This window comes from Meriones unguiculatus, chromosome 12, assembly GCF_030254825.1.
Source record: "Meriones unguiculatus strain TT.TT164.6M chromosome 12, Bangor_MerUng_6.1, whole genome shotgun sequence".
Classification (NCBI taxonomy): domain Eukaryota; kingdom Metazoa; phylum Chordata; class Mammalia; order Rodentia; family Muridae; genus Meriones; species Meriones unguiculatus.
The window spans coordinates 33,636,625-33,658,449 of record NC_083360.1 but is presented as its reverse complement, the minus strand read 5'-3'; the positions used below and the strand labels follow the sequence as shown (position 1 = coordinate 33,658,449).

At 44.0% G+C, this 21,825-nt stretch overlaps 1 protein-coding gene across 1 annotated transcript in view; it reads left to right on the top strand.

Moving 5' to 3' along the window:
- The window catches only part of Znrf3 (zinc and ring finger 3), a 152,848-nt gene that overhangs the window by 124,290 nt on the left and 6,733 nt on the right, over positions 1 to 21,825 (top strand). Inside the window, exons 3-7 of the mRNA XM_021632749.2 lie at positions 15,398 to 15,472; positions 15,974 to 16,105; positions 17,592 to 17,702; positions 18,826 to 18,993; positions 21,275 to 21,377. Of these exons, the coding sequence (XP_021488424.1) occupies positions 15,398 to 15,472; positions 15,974 to 16,105; positions 17,592 to 17,702; positions 18,826 to 18,993; positions 21,275 to 21,377 (589 nt within the window). The remainder of the gene's footprint in view (positions 1 to 15,397; positions 15,473 to 15,973; positions 16,106 to 17,591; positions 17,703 to 18,825; positions 18,994 to 21,274; positions 21,378 to 21,825) is intronic.

The following is a 21,825-nucleotide window of genomic DNA, read 5'->3' as shown; positions in this document are numbered from 1 at the left end:
GCCTGGCAATCATCCCTTTCTTAATGAAATATTCACTCTGTGTACTGACTTGGCATCTGCCTGCTTCCCAGAGGCCTGGTGGATTCGTCCTTGCTAGCTAACCTTGCTAGCTAACCTTGCTAGATGTATTGATAGTAGATTTTAAATATTGAGACAGTTGGCGATATCAGTGGAAGTTATTATCCTCCTCAATCTGGATAATTTTTGGAAGTAACGTTTGAATTTTCTTATATTATCTAAAATTAATAGCATTCTCAGTGGGCGTGGCAACACATCAGTAATTCTACCATTTTAAGAGGAGAAGCCTGGCCAGTTGGTGGTAGCACACTCCTTTAATCCCAGCACTCAGGAGGCAGAGGCCAGCCAAGGCTGCACAGAGAAGCCCTGGAAAAACAACAAACAAACAAAAAGGGTGGAAGCTTGAGGATCAGTAGTTGAAGATCACCCTCAGCAACAGCCGGGGCTAAAGAGAGGGCTCAGAAGTTAAGAGCTCTGCTGTTCTCACAGAGGACCAGGGCTTCTAACAGCTCAGCACCCACCTGCTGCAGCCACAGGGCAATCCTAGCAATCTTCCTCTGGCCTCCATTGGTATCCTTCCACACACATATGCACATATAGATACACATATACCTAAATAAAAATAAAATAAATCTTTCTAAGAACAGCATTCACATGATCAAGTATCACATGTTTCAGAATAGTTTTGCTTTGGGGCAATAATGAGAAAAGATTAATTTTGGGTTGTCCACCCATTTCAGCTAGAACAAACTTTAGGGGCCAGCAGAATGGCTTAGTATGTAAAGGTCAAGCCTGTCAAGCTTGATGCCTTCAGTTGAATCCTCAAGATATACATGGTGGAAGAAGAGAACCAACTTAAGATCCATCCATGTTGGTTAGGTACATGTCAGTGACTCTTTCTCTAGGGGTGTGTGTATTTGAGAGAGATTTTAAATTTTAAGAGAGCATGCTGCTTTTTGCCTTTTTTTTTTTTTTTTAAACTACGAACTTGGGCCAGGACTTATAAAGTTACCTGTGCATTGTACATTAACCAACTAATGGCAATGATGAGTTAATCTATAACTTTATCTGTTAGCTGTTAACATGACCCCCCCAGGCCTAACTTCCTCTTAACTATCCGACTCTGGTTCTAGACACAACTTCTGTTGAGGTAGTAACTGAAGACAGCCTGGAGGACTTGGGGAGATGGGTACCTCTGTATACGCTAATATGTGTAGCTTTGTGACCAGCAGACTGGCATGTGCTGTAAAAAAAAAACATCAGCTACTCTGGACAGGTCCAAGTTATGTAAATACCCCAGCCTTGCCTTGGGGCAGACTTAGTATATGAGGAGATGATTGCTTCAAAAGTATTCACTTTACAGGTTAATAATGGCCAGGTGCAACAGTGCACACCTTTAATTCTAGCACTCTGGAGGCAAGACAGGTGGATACCTATGAGTTTGAGGCCAGCCTGGTCTGTCTATTGAGTTCCAGGACAGGCAGGGGTACATAGAGACACTGTCTCACACACGCACACACACACACACACACACACACACAGACACACACACAGGAGGAATTTAACAATGGGAGCTGGGGCAGTGGCTTGGTGGTTAAGAACACTGGCTGCCAGCTGGGCAGCGGTGGTGTGTGCTTTAATCCCAGCAGGCAGAGGCAGGTGGGTCTGTGAGTGTGTGGACAGGGCCACACACATGCATTCAGACATGCACTCACACACGCACAGAGAAAAACTTAACAGTAGTAAGATATGGGTATGTTTGACAGGAACTTTTGGCCTCAGGAAAGCGTGGCCTCCTTTGCAAATCAAAGAAATGGGACCAAGAGAAGTGGACTCAGTCCATGTAGGAGCAACCAGCCAGAACTTACTTCAAAGGAAGTAAGCTGTGGCCCTTCTAGAGTTAGCTCACTCATCTTTCCGTCTGTTCCATACATCCAAAGGTGTGCAATTTGATCTCTTTACCCTCAAGGCTAGCAAGAGGATATAAATTGGTAATCCAGCAACTCAAATTTAATCCCCAGAACTCCCACATAAAGGTAGAAAGAGAAAACAGATTCCACAAAGTTGTCCTCTGCCTCCATATATTCACTGTGGCATAAAAAACAAACAAATAAAGTTTTAATTAAAGAGGGCTGAGTGTGTTGGCACACCTTTAATTCGAGCAATCCAGAGGCAGGGGCTAAATCCCTGAGTTGGAGGTCAGCTTGGTCTACATAGGGCAGTGGTTCTCAGCCTTCCTAATGCTTTGACCCTTTGATACTGTTCCTCGTGGTGTGGTGACCCTCCCCCATAACCTTATATTTATTGCTGCTTCATAACTACAATTTTGCTACTGTTATGAATCATAATGTAAATATCTGTGTTTTCTGATGATCTTAGACAACCCCTGTGAAAGAGTCACTCAACACCCAACAGGGGTTGCAACCTATAGGTTCACAACCACTGACATAGGGAGTTCTAGGACAGCCAAGGCTATATAGTGAGAAGAAGCCATCAATATGACCCAGTACTCACTGGGTAAAGCTTTTGCCACAAAAACCTGATGCACAAACTCAATTCCTAGAACGTAAAGGTGATTACAGTCTGATTATACCACTCACTCTTTAAATTAGACCCTGAATTCTAACATTTCCAATTTAACTCATGCTGCATTTTATAATCTATCCCATGACTTCAGCTGCTACAGCCAGCACCTGTCATCACTCCCACTGGCCCCATCAGTAGGACAACAGCCCCTAATGACAGAACTTGGGAGGTGACATGGAAGTGCTATGAGTTGATAAGCACGGCTTATGAGTATGTTTGAGGGCTAACTTCAAGAAAGTGGAACTAGAGGTCAAAATGATGTCCTTGAGGTTATCTCTCCTTCCTGCATTTGACCATCCATTACACTGTTGCTCTGCTTTACCAGTAGGGAGAGGCCCTGTACAAGGTTCTGGACTCCTGTGGAATAGAAACCCAAAGCCTGTACCTAGGAGTCAGAAATCTGTCCTTCCACTACCAAAGCTTGCCTTGTTCATGCCCATAGTTATATATCATCTCAGCATTTGTGTATCTCTTTGAGGGCAGGTGTGGTGTCAGAAGCTGTGACCCAGGATGAGGGTGGAGTGGGCCTGTATAATAACTGAAAGGCCTTTACTATAAAGGAACCCAGACTTTAGAGACACCTTTCCCTAGACGCTTTTGTTGTTTGGTACTTTAGAAGCACATTGTCTCTTTAACAACACTCTCCTTTAGGCTGAGTTAGAATAGCATAAGTGGATTTCTTGAAAACCAGAAATATAGTTGAGGAAGGAATTGCATCATTCTAGTGGGGAAAAAAAAAAACAGGGAACTGGTGAGTTAGATTAAGAGATGTATACCCTGCTATATCTCCACCTCTCCAGTCTTAACCTCTAGGTATTGTGTTATTTGTGTTGCACTTCAGAATTGGCCTGAAGAACTTTCAGACCCAACAGATCCCAGTGTACCTCTAACAGTTACCCTCAGTTGTCTCCAAAGAAGAGTCTTGTTTTGTTTTGTTTTGTTTTAAGATTTATTTTTGTTTATGTGTAAATGTGTGTGTGTGAGTACCATGTATATGCAGATGTCTGCAGAGTCCAGGAGAGGTGCAGGTCCTATGGAGCTAGAGTTAGTCAGTTGTAGAGTTAGTCAGTTGTAAACTTCACAGCAAGGATCCTGAGAACAAAACCGGGATCTTCTTGAAGAGAAGCAAGCACTATTCACCACTGAGCCATCATTCTAGCCCCAGAAAGAGTCTTTAACAAGCTCCCTAGGCAGTTCCCACTGCCAGCCTGTGCCTGATCATTCCATATGATCTCACCATACTTGTGATTTTTTCCTGTGGTATTAGGAGGACAGCATGTCACACCAACTTCCAGAAACCTTCAGGTCAACTCACTGTGGTGAGGGCCTTTCTGTTTTGGGCAGATCCCTCACCTGCAGGAAGAATCAGAGAATGAGTTTTTCTCTTTCTTCGAGAGAACACATCCTTTATGGAAACATTAAGGAAGAGTAAGGATCCATCGGGAGATGTGGAGTGTATGCTGTGTTCATAGGAGGGAGACATGTGTGGCAATCATTCCCGGTACTTCGTCTGAATGTTCCATGTTTATTGGGTCAGCCCTCCCAGCTGCTGTGAGTGTGGTATTAATTCCACCTCTGAGGAACTAGAGCAGGGATAAGCTTTTCCTCCCACACTCAGGGTCATGGAATTAAAAAGGTGAGTCAGGATTTCAGTTCCAGGAGTTTCAAGTCCCTTCCCTTCCTCCTTGGCAGAGCTGAAATAAAAGCATGTGTTCCAGCCTGAGTTCTTGTCACCTGACCTTCAGCCTGTGCTAATCCTGAAGGTCACTTTGGTGGGGTCTCAACCCAGTTGTACATACATGAGACTAGCAGGACGGGGGTGGAGGTGTGGGGAGGATTATAACTGCTTTACTCTAAAGAAAGATTTGATTCTGATGTTGCTATAAATGATTTTGGAGAGGAGTTAAGCTAATTAAACTATCATTTTAAACTCCTCTAACAATAGGTTTCAGAAATGAAACAATATTGAAAAAAAAAAGTGGCTACATCCTTAAAAAGTAGAAAGGGAGCTCGGCATTGTGACACATGCCTTTAACCAGCAGAGGAGGGAGAGGCAGGTGTATCTCTGTAAGTTCGAGGACAGCCAGGATACATAGAGAGACTCTCTCCCTCAAAAATAAAATCAGTAAATAAAACAATTAAGTAGGAAGAGTGAGAACGGTTCTGTTTATGAACTTACATTGGCCCAAATACCAGTGGGTATCACACCATTGAATGAAACAGCTTGCATCTAATCAGAGCAGACCTTCCAAGCTGCTGTCCTGCAGTAAAAGTAGGAAAAGTTTCTACTTTACCACCTCCACACGAGAGCAACCAGAGGAGATAAAAATCAGCTAGAGGAGAGAAGACTCCACTTCATGCTGAATACTTGATTAACATGACATTTTTAACAACAGTTTTAAAGAGGAAGACCAAATGAGTTAGAATAAGAGCTAAGTCGAGCCTGGAAAGGGTTCTGGAGAGATGGCTCAGGGATTAAGAGTACTGGCTGCTCTTGTGGAGGACCTAGGTTTGGTTCCTAGTATCCACACAGCAGCTCATAACCACCTGTAACTCCAGCTCCAGGGGATCTGATGCTCTCTTCTAACCTCCAAAGGCACTGCAGTCATGTGCACATACAAGCATGCAGGCAAACACTGAGATACATAAAACTAAATATTTAAAAAATAAAAGGCTGTCTAGAATTCCCTTGTGGGATTATGGAATATGACACTCATCCTGACAAGGGATTGAAGCTAGGGTCTCATACACGATAGGTAAGAGCTATATGACCATGCCTAGCCCTCAAACTCAGACCTCAGACTTGGCAGCAGGTGCCCTTACTCACTTGAGCCACCTCACCAGCCCATGATTTTTATTTTTATTTTTAAATTCCCCAGTTTTCCCCTCGGGGCCAACCTCAAAAACCAAGCTCCTTACTGCAAGGGCCTGCCCTCATTCTCCATAGAGCAGCTATAGGTGTTCAGACTTTGCAGGCAAGGTTGTTAAGCCTGGTTCTGCCACCTAATTAACACTTGTTTATATTAATTAGTTGCCACATGTACAGAAGGCAGTGGTCCTTTTTGAAGTTTCCAGTAACAGACCTAATAAGATCTGGCCTGAAATGGGACTTTCAGAACCTCCCAAGGCAAGGTAACAGCTTCCAAGTTCCTCTACAAGTTTCTCTTTCAGGCATAGACAACTCTGCAACCATTTTTCCATAACGTCCTTCACCCAGAAGGATGGATGGAACAGGAGGGTGTGCACAGGCTCTTCTAAGTTTTTGGTGCCCCTTGTCAGGTGTTAAAACAAAGGGGACCATTGTGTTTCTTGGAACTGATCTAAAAGTCTGTGTTTGAGATTAAGATCTAAGGAAATGCATTTCCGTTTAACACCCAGTAGTTTCTGATTGTGAAAAGACTCCCAACCTGTGCATCGGCGCCGTGCATGACTACAGACTCCAGCCTCTTCTGTTGGTTCCTTTAATTAGTAGGAATTAAGTGGAAGCTGCTGCATATTTTGAGAATAAATAACACTGTTTAAACTTAGGCAGCCTTAACCATTAACTTAACCGCTGGATTCTCGCTGCTACATGTCTCCTGAATAGATCAGCATAATCTTAACTAGGACTTAAAAATCCTTCATCCTCTCGGGAACTTAGAACTTGAAGCCCATGGGAGCCTTTGGAGGCTTAATGACTTTAATTATGGCAAGAAATATCTTCTGGTGGGTAGGAGTGTAGCTGGTTGGAGAGCCCTTTCTCAGAGAAGCCGGATGGGAGCTGGCAGAAAGGCAGTCATGGGGGAGTGTGGGCTGAGAGGGGTGACTTGGGGGGGGGAGTTGGCCGCAGGGCCTTTGAGTTCTGAACTGTGTTTGTGGCTTCAGAGCTTTGATCACTTGCCAGGGAAACCTGGAAGGTCAGGCCAGGCTGCAGCCAAGCCCTGGAATGAGGAGCCAAGTCAGTGGAGCGGGTAGCGCTATGTCACCACCCTCACCTCCCACCCTTGAGAAGTAGCCCTGTCCTAGCCACCCAGTCCTTCTTTTTGTGTTGGTCTCCTTTTGGATTAGGGTCTCCAAGGCCTGAGATAGGCTAACAAAATGCCCTCCAAATGTGATTTGGTAAAATTAAGTATGCTGTCTGTAGTTTAGAGGAAATCAGGGCTGTTTTATGTTTGTTTTTGTTTTTAACTCTGTGTGTGTGTGTAGTACAAATTACTCCAGAGCACAGGTGATCTCTCCGGGTGGCTTGTGTCAGGTTTCCCCATTTCGTCTAACATTACCGCCAGCCCTGTTTCTTGGCACCAGGTTTCTCTCACTGGTTCCCCATGTGCCCTGCTGTGTGACCTCACTTCCTGTGGAATGAAAAGTTTCTGTCTGCAAACAGGTCCCTTGGTGAGTCGGCTTTCTGAGCCCCTTTGCCCGGTGTGACTCATGCTTCAGGACACAGGGACTGTCCAGAGTATGCTCTTGCATACTCTGGGTGGTCACTGCCTAGAGGAGAGTAAAGGAAGGAAAAATAAGGGGTGAATGTTTAAATCCATTTAGTGATCTCCAGAGAGAGGGTTATACAGGGACCCAGTGAGTGACTGGACCAGGAAGACCTGCCAAGAGAGAGCTGAGGATGGTAGGAATGGTCAGACCCTAGTTCCACTGCTTGGTCTCCACTGGAATAACAGCCATCACCACTTTCCCCTCCATGGCCTCTGACAACAGGACCCTGTACTATAATACCAGAAGCTTGTTACTGCCGCTCTGCAAGTGTGTAGGGTGCAGATGGGAAGGGTGTCTCCCATTTCAGTGCTTAGCTGTCTAAATACTATAAGGCAGGTTACCTTTGAGGTTGAGAGCTGAGAAGCTGTGGAACCTGCAGCCAGGACTCTTAGAGAGCCATGCTGTGTTTCAGCAGGTCCAGGGCTTTGTTCTTTGTTGCAAATGGCAAGATAGATTCCATCAGTCCTCTAGGCCAGAGGAAGGCCAAGGGCACATATCCAGGGGTAGTTATCTGGCTAGCTTTTCCTCATTGGAGTTCTAAGGAAAGTTCACTTTCCTCTAGAGAGAAAAGAGGCAAAGCACACACTGTCAGTGTACAGGATATGTGTGTGTGGGGGGGGTGTTTTTGTTGTTGTTGTTGTTTTGCAAACTTTGAAATCCCGAGGTGAGCCTGTACAAAGCCCAGGGCCTAAGAGCCACAGGCAGAGCTGCTTCTGAGTTTAAGGCTGGCCAGAGACAGGATGTCTGCCTTAGAATTCAACAGCTTCCTCAGCAATACAGCAGAAGATAGTGTGAATAAGAAGACAGGGTAGTGGCACACACCTGTGATCCCAGCACTCAGGAAGGCAGGGGCAGACAGATCTCTGTGAGTTCGAGGCCAGCCTGGTCTACAAAGCAAGTCCAGCATAGCCAAGGCTACACAGAGAAATCCTGTCTTGAAAAACTTAAGAAATGTTAATTGTGAACACTAAAGACTGCAGCCTACCAAGAAGACATAGCTAAATAGACGTTTCCTGACATAAGAGTTGGAGGGTCCGTAGTGGCCAGGAGTGGGCTACAGTCAGTGCTGGCAGCAGCAAAGCTTGCCACTGAGTGAAACTAATGCTGTATGAACACAACACAGTTGGTCAGTTCCCTGTGGCTGTAAAGACTGACACTCTAGTATGGGAAGCTTTTGAAGATTGGTGCTGCAGTGTGGAGCTGGGCACAGGGATTGGGTAATGCCATGGAAGGCAAGTTAAATGAAGTAAAGCTGAGCCCTACATTCTGCAATGGGAAGGATGCTCAGAATCTATGGGAGGACTATGTCGTAAGACTAAGAGTGAGAAGGATGTTGACTTTGGAAGCAGTGAGTAAAGGAGTTGAGAGAACCTTAAGCAACCCTAAGAGCAACATAGATCCCTAACTGAGAAAGGTCCTTCTGCTGTACTGTGGGTAAGACCGGCTGGGTAAGGAGAGCCCTGGGGATAAAAGAGTTGTGACTCAAGGTGATAGATATGGTGGCAACAGTGAGGAAAATAGTAGGTAGATTTGGAAGTTGGAAATCAGTATAGGCTTGGTGAGCCTATACTTAAATGTAAGAGTGAGGCAATAGGCTCCAGTTTCCATGTGCCACCTTGAAAAGGGAGCCTGAGTTATAGGAAAGTAAGAATTGATTTTAGTTGGTTTTGTTTGTTTGGATTTTCATGACAATGTCTCACCATGTGTCCCAAGCGGGTCTTATTCTCTGTATACCACTGACTGACCCCAAACTTTCAGTGATCCACCTGCCCCAGCCTCCTGAGTGCTGGAATGACAGATATGTACTGCCTGAAGCATCTTAAAAGTTAGGAATCAGAGGCCCATGGCACCCACATCGTTCTGCTCAAGAAACGGCCCACAAGTGCCTGGGTTAGTATGCTTTGCCCTGCTCTGGAAATAGCTGCAAATGTTTGGAGAAATCCTATCTGAAGCAGAAAGCTGGTGCCAAGTCACGGGAAGCAATCATCAGGCCTCTAGTGCCATGAATTCCTCAATGTCGTGATTTCTGCCCCTTTGGGTTGAGTTGATATATATGTATGAATATGTAATCATATCTTCACATAGGTAAAGAAGGGAAGAGTCCCCAGCACCCTCACCTTGCTTAAGAAAGAGTGAGATTATTGGCTATATTATATATAATAGATGCTTCCAAAAGGTCCTTGTTTGTGTCTTCCTTGGAGTTCCTATCACACAGTTACTCAGCTATCTTAAATTGTTCATTGATGGAGCTGTATAATTGAATATTGTATATATTCAATAACTGTATATTGGTTTTCATACCAATAGCCATTTCTTTTAAGTCATGGATGTGTACATTATTTAGTAACTGGCTACCAGAGCAAAATTTCGATCCTTCCCCATGTGAGAGAGGGGTTGATACTCCTTTCACCCTAGCATGCTGCCTGCCAAGGAGCACCAATCCAAACAAATCCTGCTACATGGCAGAGAAGGTATTTCATGCATTGCTGAGGAAGGCTTTCTAACGCAGGGTAGTCAGGTGCAGCCCAAACATGAATATGCTTCATGTACATCACAGATAGCTCTAGAACATGTAATGCTTCCAGAGGAAACCAACCAGGAAAATAGGTCATTTTTTCACACATGCACTTTGGAAAACGTCACTCTAGAGACAAGATAAGCAATCTTGTGTTCTTCATCTCTTGCCCTTATGCCCCTGAACTAAACAACAACCCTTCCTGGTACTGCCCCAGAGGAATGGTGTGTTTCACCATCATCATTTGCAGATGACATGCTCTATAAGGACAAGACCTGTCACTATATCTGCTCTTTAGTGCTGTATATGTTCCCAGGGCCTAGCACACATAGCAACTGTCTAATAACTACGGTTGAACAACTGAATTAATAAATGGTAATGCAAATAGAACTAGACCAGTCCTCACTACTATGTTAATTATATTGAGATGGCCCAGGGCCATCTGTTTGGGTAGGCTATATGGAGTATACACATGCAGCCTATATCATCTACCTTTTGATCCCTAGAGGCCTCTGTTAGACCCAGGACATGCCCAGTACCTGAGTGAAGTGTTTGCATGTAGGACCACTCAGAGCTATTTTAAAGACAGGTACCACAGAGAATGTAGCTAGCTCCTGCCTGCCTATGTTGTTCATTTATATCATTCTACTCTGTCACTAAAACAGGCTTGAATGAAATTTAAGAAGCACATTTTGTGAAGATTCTTAATAATCTTCATGGGGTTTTTTTTGTTTTTTGTTTTTTTTTAGGGGGGTAGCACTACTTCTGTCTTAAGGAAATTGGAAATGAAAATCAAGAACCATTTAATATAATAGTAAAAAAAAAAAACCAAATAGTACAGATATCAAAAATACATGAAGGATCCAGGCCTGATGGTGCAGGACTATAATCTCAGATGTTTGGGAAGCCAAGGACTGCAAAGTCAAGACATGCCCGGATAACTTAGTGAGATTGTGTGTCAAAAAAGAAAGAAAGAAAAAAAAAAAACTGAGGATAGATTGCTTGCCTAGCATATGTGAGGCCCTAGTACAGCTCTTCAAAAGGAATAGAGTCTATGAAGGGACATACCACCATGGGCGTGATGGCATACACCTTTAGTCCTATCGCTCACAGGCAGAGACAGGAAGATCCCTATGAGTTGAGACCATTTACTCTAGCTAGTAAGTTCCAAGCCAGCCGAGGCTACATGAGACCTTGTCTCAAAACAACAGGAAGCCATACATGTGGTACTAACCTGTAATCTCAGCACTTGAGTTACTGAGGCAGCAGAGTCATGAGTTCAAGAGCTGCCTAGGCTACAGAATAAGACCCTCCTTAATAATAATAATAATAATAATAATAATAATAATAATGGGTCTGGAGAGATGGCACTGGGTGCTCTTCCAGGGGTCCTGGGTTCAATTCTCAGCACCCACATAGGAGTTCACACTGTCTGTAATTCCATTTACAGGGGATCCGACAACCTCACAGACATGAATGCAGGTAATACACATAAAAAGTAAATAAAATTTTAAAATAATAATAATCAGTATTTTAGAGGGTAGGGATGAAGCTCTGTGCTTATCTAGATTTGCTGTGCTACAAGTTTGATCCCAGAATTGCCAAAGGCAGAAAAAAAATTTAAGAACTTGTCGGTAGTTTATGTTAATTATTTAGAAGAAGAATAAAAGTGTATTCAATAGAGTCACACAGAGAATTGATTGGAACCCTATATGTTAGAACTTCCATAAGAAGCTGTAGGCACATATTCATATCACCTATTGACAGCCCGGCTCCTTGTTACTCTGTTATCCAAAACTCTGAACAAAGATTTGTTGTCATCTTTTAGGTTATTTCCTATTAGATCTCCTACAAAAATGAAATCACATTTGTCTTCATTTTTCTACAATAAAGCTTAGGGGAAATTGCATCCACGTACTTAACAAAGGAATAAGTAAACAAATAAAACTTCATATATCTCAGAGGCTCCAAAAGGCAGGTATTGATAGTAGGTCTGAGCCCCAAACCATGAATATAACTATACACATGAGAAACACACACACACCTATAAAGCCATCAAAATGCTGTTTGCATTGGGAGTTTACAGACTCAATCTTAATGGGAGAACCATCTTCATGTTCAGGGAGCACTTTCTCCTTACCTGCCACAACCTGGGTATGGACTCAGACAGGCTTCTTTCAACTTTACTGAATGATTGATTGAATCATCTTAGGAGTGATAAGTGATTAGCAAAGTTCTGCCTTCTGAGGTTGCAAATTTTGTGCTTTGAAAAATGTAAGTATGCAGATTTTGCCCTTTTGTTACTTGTATCACCTGCAAACATCTTCTTAGCACCATGCTTCTGAACTCCCCTCTGGTTCCACCTTTACTGGCCTAAGTGAGGATGAATGTTATGATACCTCTAATGGGAAGGGTTATCAAAGCAAAACCTTTGGTTGCTGCTCAGCTTCGCTTAGATGCCACACATCTTTCCCATCCTTTCTTTCAAGAAGCTTTATCTTGAGAGATTTAGGGGTATGATGCTATAAAAATAAAGTTTATTTTGGTCACCAGATGGATAATATTCTAGCTAGGATTTAGATTTGTTTGAAATACAATAATCTGGCAGGAGGTTTGCCAGATAAAATTGGAAATTATCTAAGATAAAATTTGTTCAAATAGGGCTGGAGAGATGGCTCAGTGGTTAAGAGCACTGTCTGCTCTTCCAGAGGTCCTAAGTTCAGTTCCCAGCAACCACATCGTGGTTCACAACCATCTATACAGGGATCTAAAGCCATGCAGGTGTACACGCAGAGCACTCATATATGTTAAATAAATAAAGAAATCTTTTAAAAAAGATTTTGTTCAAAGAACTTGACTCCTTAGGTTTTTTAAAATTATATTGAGGCAGGAGGAAAACATATAACCAAGAAATATTCTATCTTTTTAAAATATAATGAACGTTCCATTTTGTCATTGAAGGTTACTCATGGCCTTTTCTTGAGGATTAAACAAATTTAAGCTTAATGTATGCTAGGCAAGCAGTTTACCACTGAGAACAGCCCAGTTACCCCAGTCTTTCCTAAAGCCATCTCTCAATAGCAAGATCACAACAGGATCACCTCCCATCCAGTCCTGATATGTACAGGAAGTACAAATTATTTCAGTAGCAGCTTATACATGTAATTTTTGTTTTGTTTTGTTTTGTTTTGAGGCAGGGTTTCTCTGTGTAGCTCTGGCTGTTCCGGAACTCTTCTCGGTAGATCAGAGATTCACCTGCCTCTGCCCTCTGCATATTAGGATTAAAGGTGTGTAGCACCACTGACTGGCTATTATACATGTAATTATATATTAAAACAAACAAACAAACAGTCTCACATGGTCCAAACTCTCGTAATTCTTTGTTGCTGGGATGACCTTGAACTTTAGGGTCCTCCTGCCTCTACCACACAAATGCTAGAATTACAGGCATCATACCTAATTTATGCAGGGCTGAGGATCACTTTATAAAGTGCTAGGGTTTCGTGTATGGTTGGCAACTCTACCTAAACTGCATTACATCTCTAGCCTCAATGAATATAATTATATAATTTTAATGTGATTCACTGAAAATTAAACATTTCTTCAGCCACAGTATTTGTCCTTAGATTCCATTCATTACTGAGTTGTGTCTGAAGTTAGGCTGTAGAGGGATTTAACCATTTATTCTTTACCTGCCTTCCTCACCAATGAAAACAGGTACATTTTAAAGCATCTTTTGTGAGGCTGAGAATGTAACCCAAAGATAAAGCACATACCTGCATGGATGAGGCTCAGGGTTCATCCCCCAGCTCTGTGCTTTCTGTCCTGAAAGGATCATACTTCTCTGGAACGAATGAACATTCATGTTCTTGTGGAACAAGAAATACTGGGAAGCCAAGGAGGCCCTCTGGCTGTGTGGTTTCCCCCGAGGCACATTCAAGGAAGGCATTTCCTACCCAGGCACTTGCAGCCCTGCCAGCCTCTCCAGGTGCGCCAGCATCAAAGCTGGAGGAACAAGCACTCCCCACAGGTACTGGGTGACATGCTGGATCCCTGGAGGAAAGCAGAAGAAAAGAATGAGAGGCTCTCTTTATTTCTTCCTCTGGGAATGGAATTTGTGAAGAAGCTCAGGGTACCACTGGGGGGAGAAACATAAGCACCTACTCAAGTCTCTGAGCTGTGGCCTCAGGTAGAGAGGCCTGCTGCCCTAAGGAGCTGAGTGGAAGAGAACAGTCATGCCATCTTGGCCTCTTGTTCTAAGGCTGGGACTGAAAGAGATTCAGAGTACTTGCTCAGCATGAGCAAAGCCTGGGTGTGACTCCAGAAGAAAAAGACACTACTAGAAGAAAAAGAGCAACAGCAGCCCACTGGTAACTTGTGATCACGGAGGGGTAAAACAGTGAGGTGATCCTCAGCTGACTTTCTGATTGTTCAGTCTCAGTTTGTTTTTAAGGAAGCTACCTGTAAGGCAAGGAAAAATTCTACAGCCTTATACCCATGATTCCAGGAGTTCTTAAACTTCCAGGGAACGTGCTTTATCCCCAATGTCACTAAATTTTCACTTGCTGGTCCCAAGTTTAGGGGACCAGCTCAAAAAGCAATGGCATGACACTGCCCTCTAGTGGTCCAGTAGAGTCTTTGGCCATGTCTGTTGGTGCCCTTTAGGTTTGTGCACCTGTCAGTAAAGATTATTTCTGTGGAAATAATTTGAATTTATTCTCAAACACTTAGGCCCACAGTGACATGACCTCTGAGCACTGGCTAAAATAATTGCCCATCTTTCAGCACGATGGTTTTGGAAGTTGTTTTTTTTTCCCCCACTACTTTTTTTTTTTTTTTTTTTTGGCGTGTCTATCCAGAGACACTCAAAGTTCAAGTCCTAAAAGCAAGGGTCTGTCTCAAGTCTCCTCCTTCTGCAGATTCAACTGTGTTGTTCACTTAGCTGGAGATAAAATTAGAAAGTTCACTGAAGTGGAAAGGGCTTTTTTCCTCCCCTACTTTTCCTCTACCCCAACAACAAAAAAAAATTCTATCACTTCTGATTTATTTCTAAGCCTTCTTTTCTTGTTCCTCTGACCTCTAGTTTTCCACCTGGTAGGATCATCTGAGTCCCTGAGAACTTACAGAACTCAGCTTCCTGAGCCTGTGTCCAGCCCCACTGAACCAGTGTCTGTTGGTAGAGCCAGGAAATCTGCTTTACAAACTTCCCAACTGGTTTTTGATGTACAGCCAGGCTTGGCAGCCAACTGCTTTAAATCCCCACTTATTATTTTTTTATAACCTCCCCCCTTCCCAAAGTCTCCAAAGATCTTCAGTTTGTGTCACGTGTTAAAAGTAACCATTTTGAGGTTCATTCAGAAAGTCAGTATGCTGTCCTAACTGGATGACATAGGAAGGAGAAAGGACCACAAGAGACAAACCAAAGCTTTTACTCTGGTTGCCAAGGGTAGTGTGTTTATAGCAGAAAATACCAAAACCAGTACCTCTGTGCTCTCTGGGCAAGCTGCCCATCTGTAGCTTGTTTTTAAGGTTTCTGCCTGACAGGGGGAGACAGGTTTCTGCAGCAGCCACTTATTTCCATCCATTCTAAGTCACCAGGCTCTCAGGATGATAGGACAAAGTAGGTGGCAGTGTCTCCTGTTTTGCAGATGAGAATGCTGAGGCTTGGGGAAGAGGATCAACTTGCTCGGGGGCACAGACATTGTTTGCTATCCAGGTCTGCATTCTGAAGTCATGCCTGATTTATAAGGCCAATGTTGGCAGGGTCAGAGGACAGAGTTGCCAACCTGCTCTTTTTCAATCCACCAGGCCAAGAGAGCAGTTCAACGAGGAGCCACTGCAGTTATCTTTGATGTATCTGAAAACCCAGAAGCCATTGACCAGGTAAACCGCCACCAAAACCAGTCCTACTGCCTACCTAAGAGGCATGTACTTTGGTTATCTTTGGTTATCTGTGACACCCTTGTCTCAGATCCTTTGTACTTCTCTGTGTTTGAGTATCATACCTGAGAGAGGCATATAGAAAGTGGTTGGTTCTGGGTTGGGGTGGTTAGGGTTAGGGACATTTCAGCCATCTTAAAACAAGTATAGCACCCTACCCTCACTTTTCTGGAAACCCCAGGGCTACTTAATACTTGAAGACTTCAAGAATTCCCAAATGAGGATTTAGTATTCTTTTCTTCTTTGTGTGTGTGTGGCAGGGATGGGGGTTTGGGAAGGTGAAGTGATGGGGGACTGGGAGGAGGGTGAGGGTGGGGAATGAAAGCTAGACCTAGACCTTTCATGTACCAGACAAACACTCTACCACCAAACCACATTCCAAACCCTCTCTTGTTTCTTAAAGTAAGCATGTCTTTTAACCCGTACCCCTCTCTTCTTTGTCAGCTAAACCAAGGCTCAGAAGACCCTCTGAAGAGGCCAGTAGTGTATGTGAAGGGTGCAGATGCCATTAAGCTGATGAACATTGTCAACAAACAGAAAGTGGCTCGAGCAAGGATCCAGCATCTTCCTCCTCGAGTGAGTGGCAACTTGTCTGCTATTCTTCAGTGCCTTTGCTTCCTCCAAGCTTTCAGCCCTCTTGTCCCTGTATCTAGAATGCTGGTATAGGGTAGGTTCCTACAGGTTCAGCTCAGCTATGGGACAGGAGAACAGATTGATCTTTGCTCATATTTCTTTCTTTGTAAAAATTTGTTAAAAGCTTACAGAAATAGACATTGTTTGCTATGAAGTCTCTGGTTTCTCCCACCTGGCATTGCCCCTTTCTAGTTCATCCTTCTGAGAGGCAAGCTGAGAAAGATGAAGGGATGACACAGCACTTGGCTTTCTTTGATTCCTTCCTTCCGTCTGACCTAGAGATGAAAAAAGGCCTGTACTTCCTTCTTTCAATCAGGTAGACTACTCACTTGAAACTCCCTGACTCACAAATAAGAACATTAAGAATTACTCAGGCCTGGGACTGACATTTGTTGGTGACAAGTAGTAGTCAGACTTAGTGTGCTGAAGCAATATTGCTGCCCACTGATGTGTGACTGACATCTCCTCAACCTTAGACTGATGCAATCTAAGAATCTGGGGCTGGTGCCTCATACATGTTTTCTTTCCTCCTCATAATTACTGAACTTCTCCCGTGTAGTCTGATCCCACCTGTACCAAGTATCTGAGTAGCACAACATCTCACTAGGGTCCTGTCCTTATTGACTAAATGCATGCACATCTTAGATGAAGCAGCTTCAGGTGATAGAAGGCAGTGTTCTGTGCAGAAAAAATAAGGACTGTCAGGCACACCTCAGTTGGTAGAGGATTTGCCTATTATCCACAAAGCCTGGGGTTCATTCCCCAGCACTGCATAAAACCACTGTGGTGGCGCGACTGTGATCTCAGCACTTAGAAGATAGTGGTTGTAGAGTAAGAAATTTAGAGTCCTCTTTAGCTAGATAGAGACCAGCCTAGAATAAATGCTCAAACCCCCTACCCAACCCCAAGAAGAGAAACAAGGGAAGTTTGCAGAACTGACTTGCTGGCTTCTTGTTAAAGGAAAAAAGAACTCTTTGGTAAACATGAGTCATTGTAGTGGAAGCTGATTTTTGTTGAAGCAGCGTACAATTTTCTAAGTTGTTGTAAACCATTAATTATATGGTTAGTAATCACTGTTGCCTCAAAACACAACACTCACTCCTTTGTCTATAACTATGATTATTTGTGTTTATTCAGAGGGGCCTTTCTCACTAGTTATACTGAACTTTGCACTGTTATAATGGGAGTCCGAACTCTACAAATGGCTCTCTCAGCTCCTAGGAGGCCTGAGGCCACTGTAGCTTCTCCACTCCCATTCTAAAGGCACCATTACTGTGTGAATGTGAACAGAACCCAGGAGCTTCCTACATACAGAAAAACCCTGTCCTCACTTGTCCACTCCATTTATTTCCTGGCCAGAACTGATAGCCCATGTACCCATAATCAGGCCAAAGAGAACATGGTTCATGGCATTTGTGTTCTATTCTAGCAACCCACTGAGTACTTTGACATGGGGATTTTCCTGGCTTTCTTCGTCGTGGTCTCCTTGGTCTGCCTCATTCTCCTTGTCAAAATCAAGCTGAAGCAGCGTCGTAGTCAGGTAACCCCTAGGAACAACCTTGAACCCCATTGCCCTGTTGCTGATGAAAGTTAGGGGCCCAGGGTTTGTGGCACATGTCTCTAATCCCCGCACTTAGGAGTCAAAGGGAGGTGAATCTCAGCTTGGTCTACATAATGAGTTCCAGGATAACCAGGGCTGTTATACAGAGAAATTCTGTCTCAAAGAAACCAAAAAAAAAAAAAAAAGAAGAAGAAGAAGAGAAAGTTAGGGGTCTGTGCAGCCTGCTGCCCATGGCACCTATCTTCTCTCAGTGGCCTGGAGAATACCTCAGGCACCAAACCCTCATGTTGAGAAGAGCAGGCCTGCAAAGGCCTCAGCATTGGGGGTGTTCCAAACTAGTATTTTGAGGGAAATGTTTAAATAAATGTTGCTTTGGAGTGTGAGACCTTTGCTCCTCAAGTACATCTGGGGTTGGTAGAAATACAGACTATCAGACCCCTAGGTCTTGTGATGAAATTTGCCTCTGCCAGGCCCTTCTGTTGATTCTTGATGAGTGCGTAGCCATAGATAGTACTCTAGCCAGTCCATCACTGCAGCTTCCTAGAGAGAAAGACCTACAGGCAGAGGGTGGTGAGAGGACAAGCAGGAAGCTAGACTTTGAGGTGTGTTGGTAATGTGACACCTTGAGAGAGGAGGTACCTTAGATAATGACTGTCAAAAGGAGAACGGTTTCAGTTGTCAGGAGGGTTGAGGGGCCATCACCAGCAAGAACAGGGATTAGAAGCTAATATTTATGCACTCACACTGTATGTCAGATGCTGAGCTGTCTCATTTCCCTAGCTTCCTTCAACAAGGAGGGACATTTGGTGTAGAGCCTTCTAAAAACCAGCGTCCTACGTAGTAGCAAAGTATCAGAGACAGGTAATTGCCTTTCACCTTAAAGGCAAGACTTTGGAGTAGGGTCACTTGGGAAAAGGTTGGACCAATATCACGGGCGTTCTTGAGATCTAGAAAATAGAGTGGCAGTAAGAATTTTGAGCTCTTTCTCAAGAATCTGATTGATTGGCCTGAGTGAGACTAGTTTTATGTCCTGAGTGCCATAGCCCAGGGTGTGACTGCCACTGTTAATGTGTACCAACACTGACCATGCTCTGCCATGCAGAATTCCATGAACAGGCTGGCTGTGCAGGCTCTGGAGAAGATGGAAACCAGAAAATTCAACTCCAAGAGCAAGGGTCGCCGGGAAGGAAGCTGCGGGGCTCTGGATACACTTAGTAGCGGCTCCACGTCCGACTGTGCCATCTGTCTGGAGAAGTACATTGATGGAGAGGTAGTGGCATAAACAGGGCCTGTCTTGTGGGGGTGGGGAGGGGTGTGCAAGCCCAGAGACGTGCTGGGGACCACCATGACCAGAGTTCTTTGCAACCTTGATTCAATGTGCAGGCTTCTAAAGGCATTTCTCCTAGGGGCTGGGAACACAGAATATTCTATAGATGGTCTAGCTAAGTACATGGTAGGCCAGGGTGGTAGTACATGCAGGAGTTCTAGCACTTGAGAGGCTAATTAAAAGGATTGTAAATTTAAGGTCCTGGCTCTAAAGGGGGTGGGGAGAAAAACACATGGTTGGACAGAAAATATGTAGATGTAAGAACAAGTTATTTGCTTTGCTTTGAAGGAGTGGTTAAGTGATGTGATTACTTAGAAAAAGTCAAGAGATTTGATGCCTGTGTTTTTACTGGTAGCTCTTTACTAAAAGTTGCAAGAAAAGTACCAGGAACAGCGTAGACCATTCACATAAGCACCCATCACCATCATTAGCATTTTGCTACCTTTGTATCTGTCTCTATGTGGACAGGTACATACAAAGTGAGAACAAACTGCCTGAGAGTCTAGGCCTTGGACAGCCCCTGGATGAGATCAACCCTGCTGGTGTGTAGATTGCTGGGTGGAAGTGTGTTTGTACACAGGCCCATGGAAAGATACTCTTGCATGGACTGTGGGTACAGACTCCTGGGTTCTAACCTAGCCCAGGCAGGTTCTGGGTTTGTGAACTTACTTGGCAACTGGCTTCATTCTGTGTTTGCACTTGTGATGCCAACAGCATACTAGATGCTCACAAAGGCTATTTAGGTGAGAAGATACAGGCATTCTAAAGCACCACAATGGTTATTAATATGACTGTGTCAGGCTGCTGAGAAAATAAAAGCAAAGCAATAAGAACAAGTCGGGAGGATGGATGCTTTGGTCTGGGAAGCGTGTCATATTCTCTCAAATAGGCTTCTCTCCTTAGAAACCAGATGCCCCGTCAAGTGTTCTTTTCTACTTGGCCTCACTCAAGGGTGCCTAGTGCCAGCTGTCTGTAGTCCAGTGGTTCTCAACCTTCCTAATGCTGTGACCCTTTAATAGAGTTTCTCATGTTGTGGTGACCCCCAGCCATAAAATACTTGTCATTGCTACTTCATAACTACAATTTTGCTACTGTTATGAATTGTAATATAAATATTTGTGTTACCTGATGATTTTTTTGATGATATTGACCCACAGGCTGAGAACCACAGATCTACACCAATATAGATGGCCTGAGGCTTTGGACTTAGATGTACGCCCCCCACCCTCACCCCCACCTTCAGCTCTGGGAAAGGAACCTGCTTCCTTGTGCTCCTTGTCCTTTAACCCTGAGGGCTGTGATTGGGGCAGGTGGATTGAGCAGTTTCCTTCTCCCAATGGGCCCTACTTCAAGGAGTGAAACTGACCTTTAGCTGGAGTTAGGGAAGAGAGTAGGAAGTGCCTTAACTTTCCATTCCCATAGCAAACACCTGCTGTAGTAAATGGATAAAGGGCAAAGGTTTGTTTGAGCACATAGTTTTGGATGTTTTAGCCCACGAACTTGACTACAATCCTTTAGGCTTATAGGGAGGCAGCCTATCATGACAAGAACTTGTAATGGGTAGGACTGGAGAGGTGCCTCAGCAGTTAGGAGCACATGCTTCTCTTAGAGAACATCTCAGTTTCCAGCACCCCCTTCCACCCTCTGCAAGCATGCAATATATATATAGTTAAAAGTTAGAATTAAGGGAGTCTCTTACAAATGAAGCCTTGCTGCTTTGTAAGTCTGCCTCTGAATTGATCAGAAAAATGTGCCTTCTACTTTTCTTCTCTTTTCTATGCATGCCTTCCCTCACACTATACACATCCTTGCTCTTTCTCCATGTAGCTGACCTCTCTGCCAGCAGGACTCAAGTGACGTAGTACCCTTCTTTCTTCCATTCTCCTCTGAGCAACTGCTGAGATTCACTGCTTGCCTGCCTGGGAGTTTCCTCTTTAAGTCTAATAAAATTATCATCCAGCTTATAAATAAATAAGTAAATCTTTAAAACTGCTTACCAGGAGGATACCAAAAGAGGGAGAAAGAAGACCAGGTCCCACTAGGCTCCCCTCCCTGGTACTGCCAAGCTAGGGTCACTTAGGATCCGTATTACAGCAGGGGACACCAGCGCAGGGTTACTCTGTCCCCTACAGGCTCCGTTGGAGGAGGCATATGTGTGAGGCTTAAGGCAGTAGTACCCTCTCCAGTCCATCCTTCAGGCTGTGTTCCCTCTCTGTCTTTACAGGAGCTTCGGGTCATCCCCTGTACCCATCGGTTCCACAGGAAGTGTGTGGATCCATGGCTGCTGCAGCACCACACCTGTCCCCACTGTCGGCACAATATCATAGGTAATTATTACAGGTCTTGGAGGACCCTGTCTGTACAGAGTGTGTGTGGCATGCTGTACGTTCATGAGCAAGCTTAGAGAACACAGCATGGTCTTCTGGACCTGCAGCTGTGGGCCATAGAGTTTGGAAGTTGGCTGCACAACTCTAAGTAGAGCCTGTCCTTAAGGATCACTTTGAGCAGCAAGTAATGTGGCTTGGGAGTAGACTATTTGCCTAGCATGTACAAGGCCCTAGGTTTGGCTCCCAGTACTCCCCCACCTCTAAAGAAAATCACCTTGTGTTCAAGTTTGAGTTTCCAGTTAAATAGGATCCTACCTGAGTATGCTGATGTACGTCTGTATACCCAGCACTTGGGAAGTAGAGGCAGGAGTTCAAGGCCATCTTTAGCTTCATAACAAATTGGAAACTAGGCTGGGGTACAAGTCTGAAGAAAATATAAACAACAAAC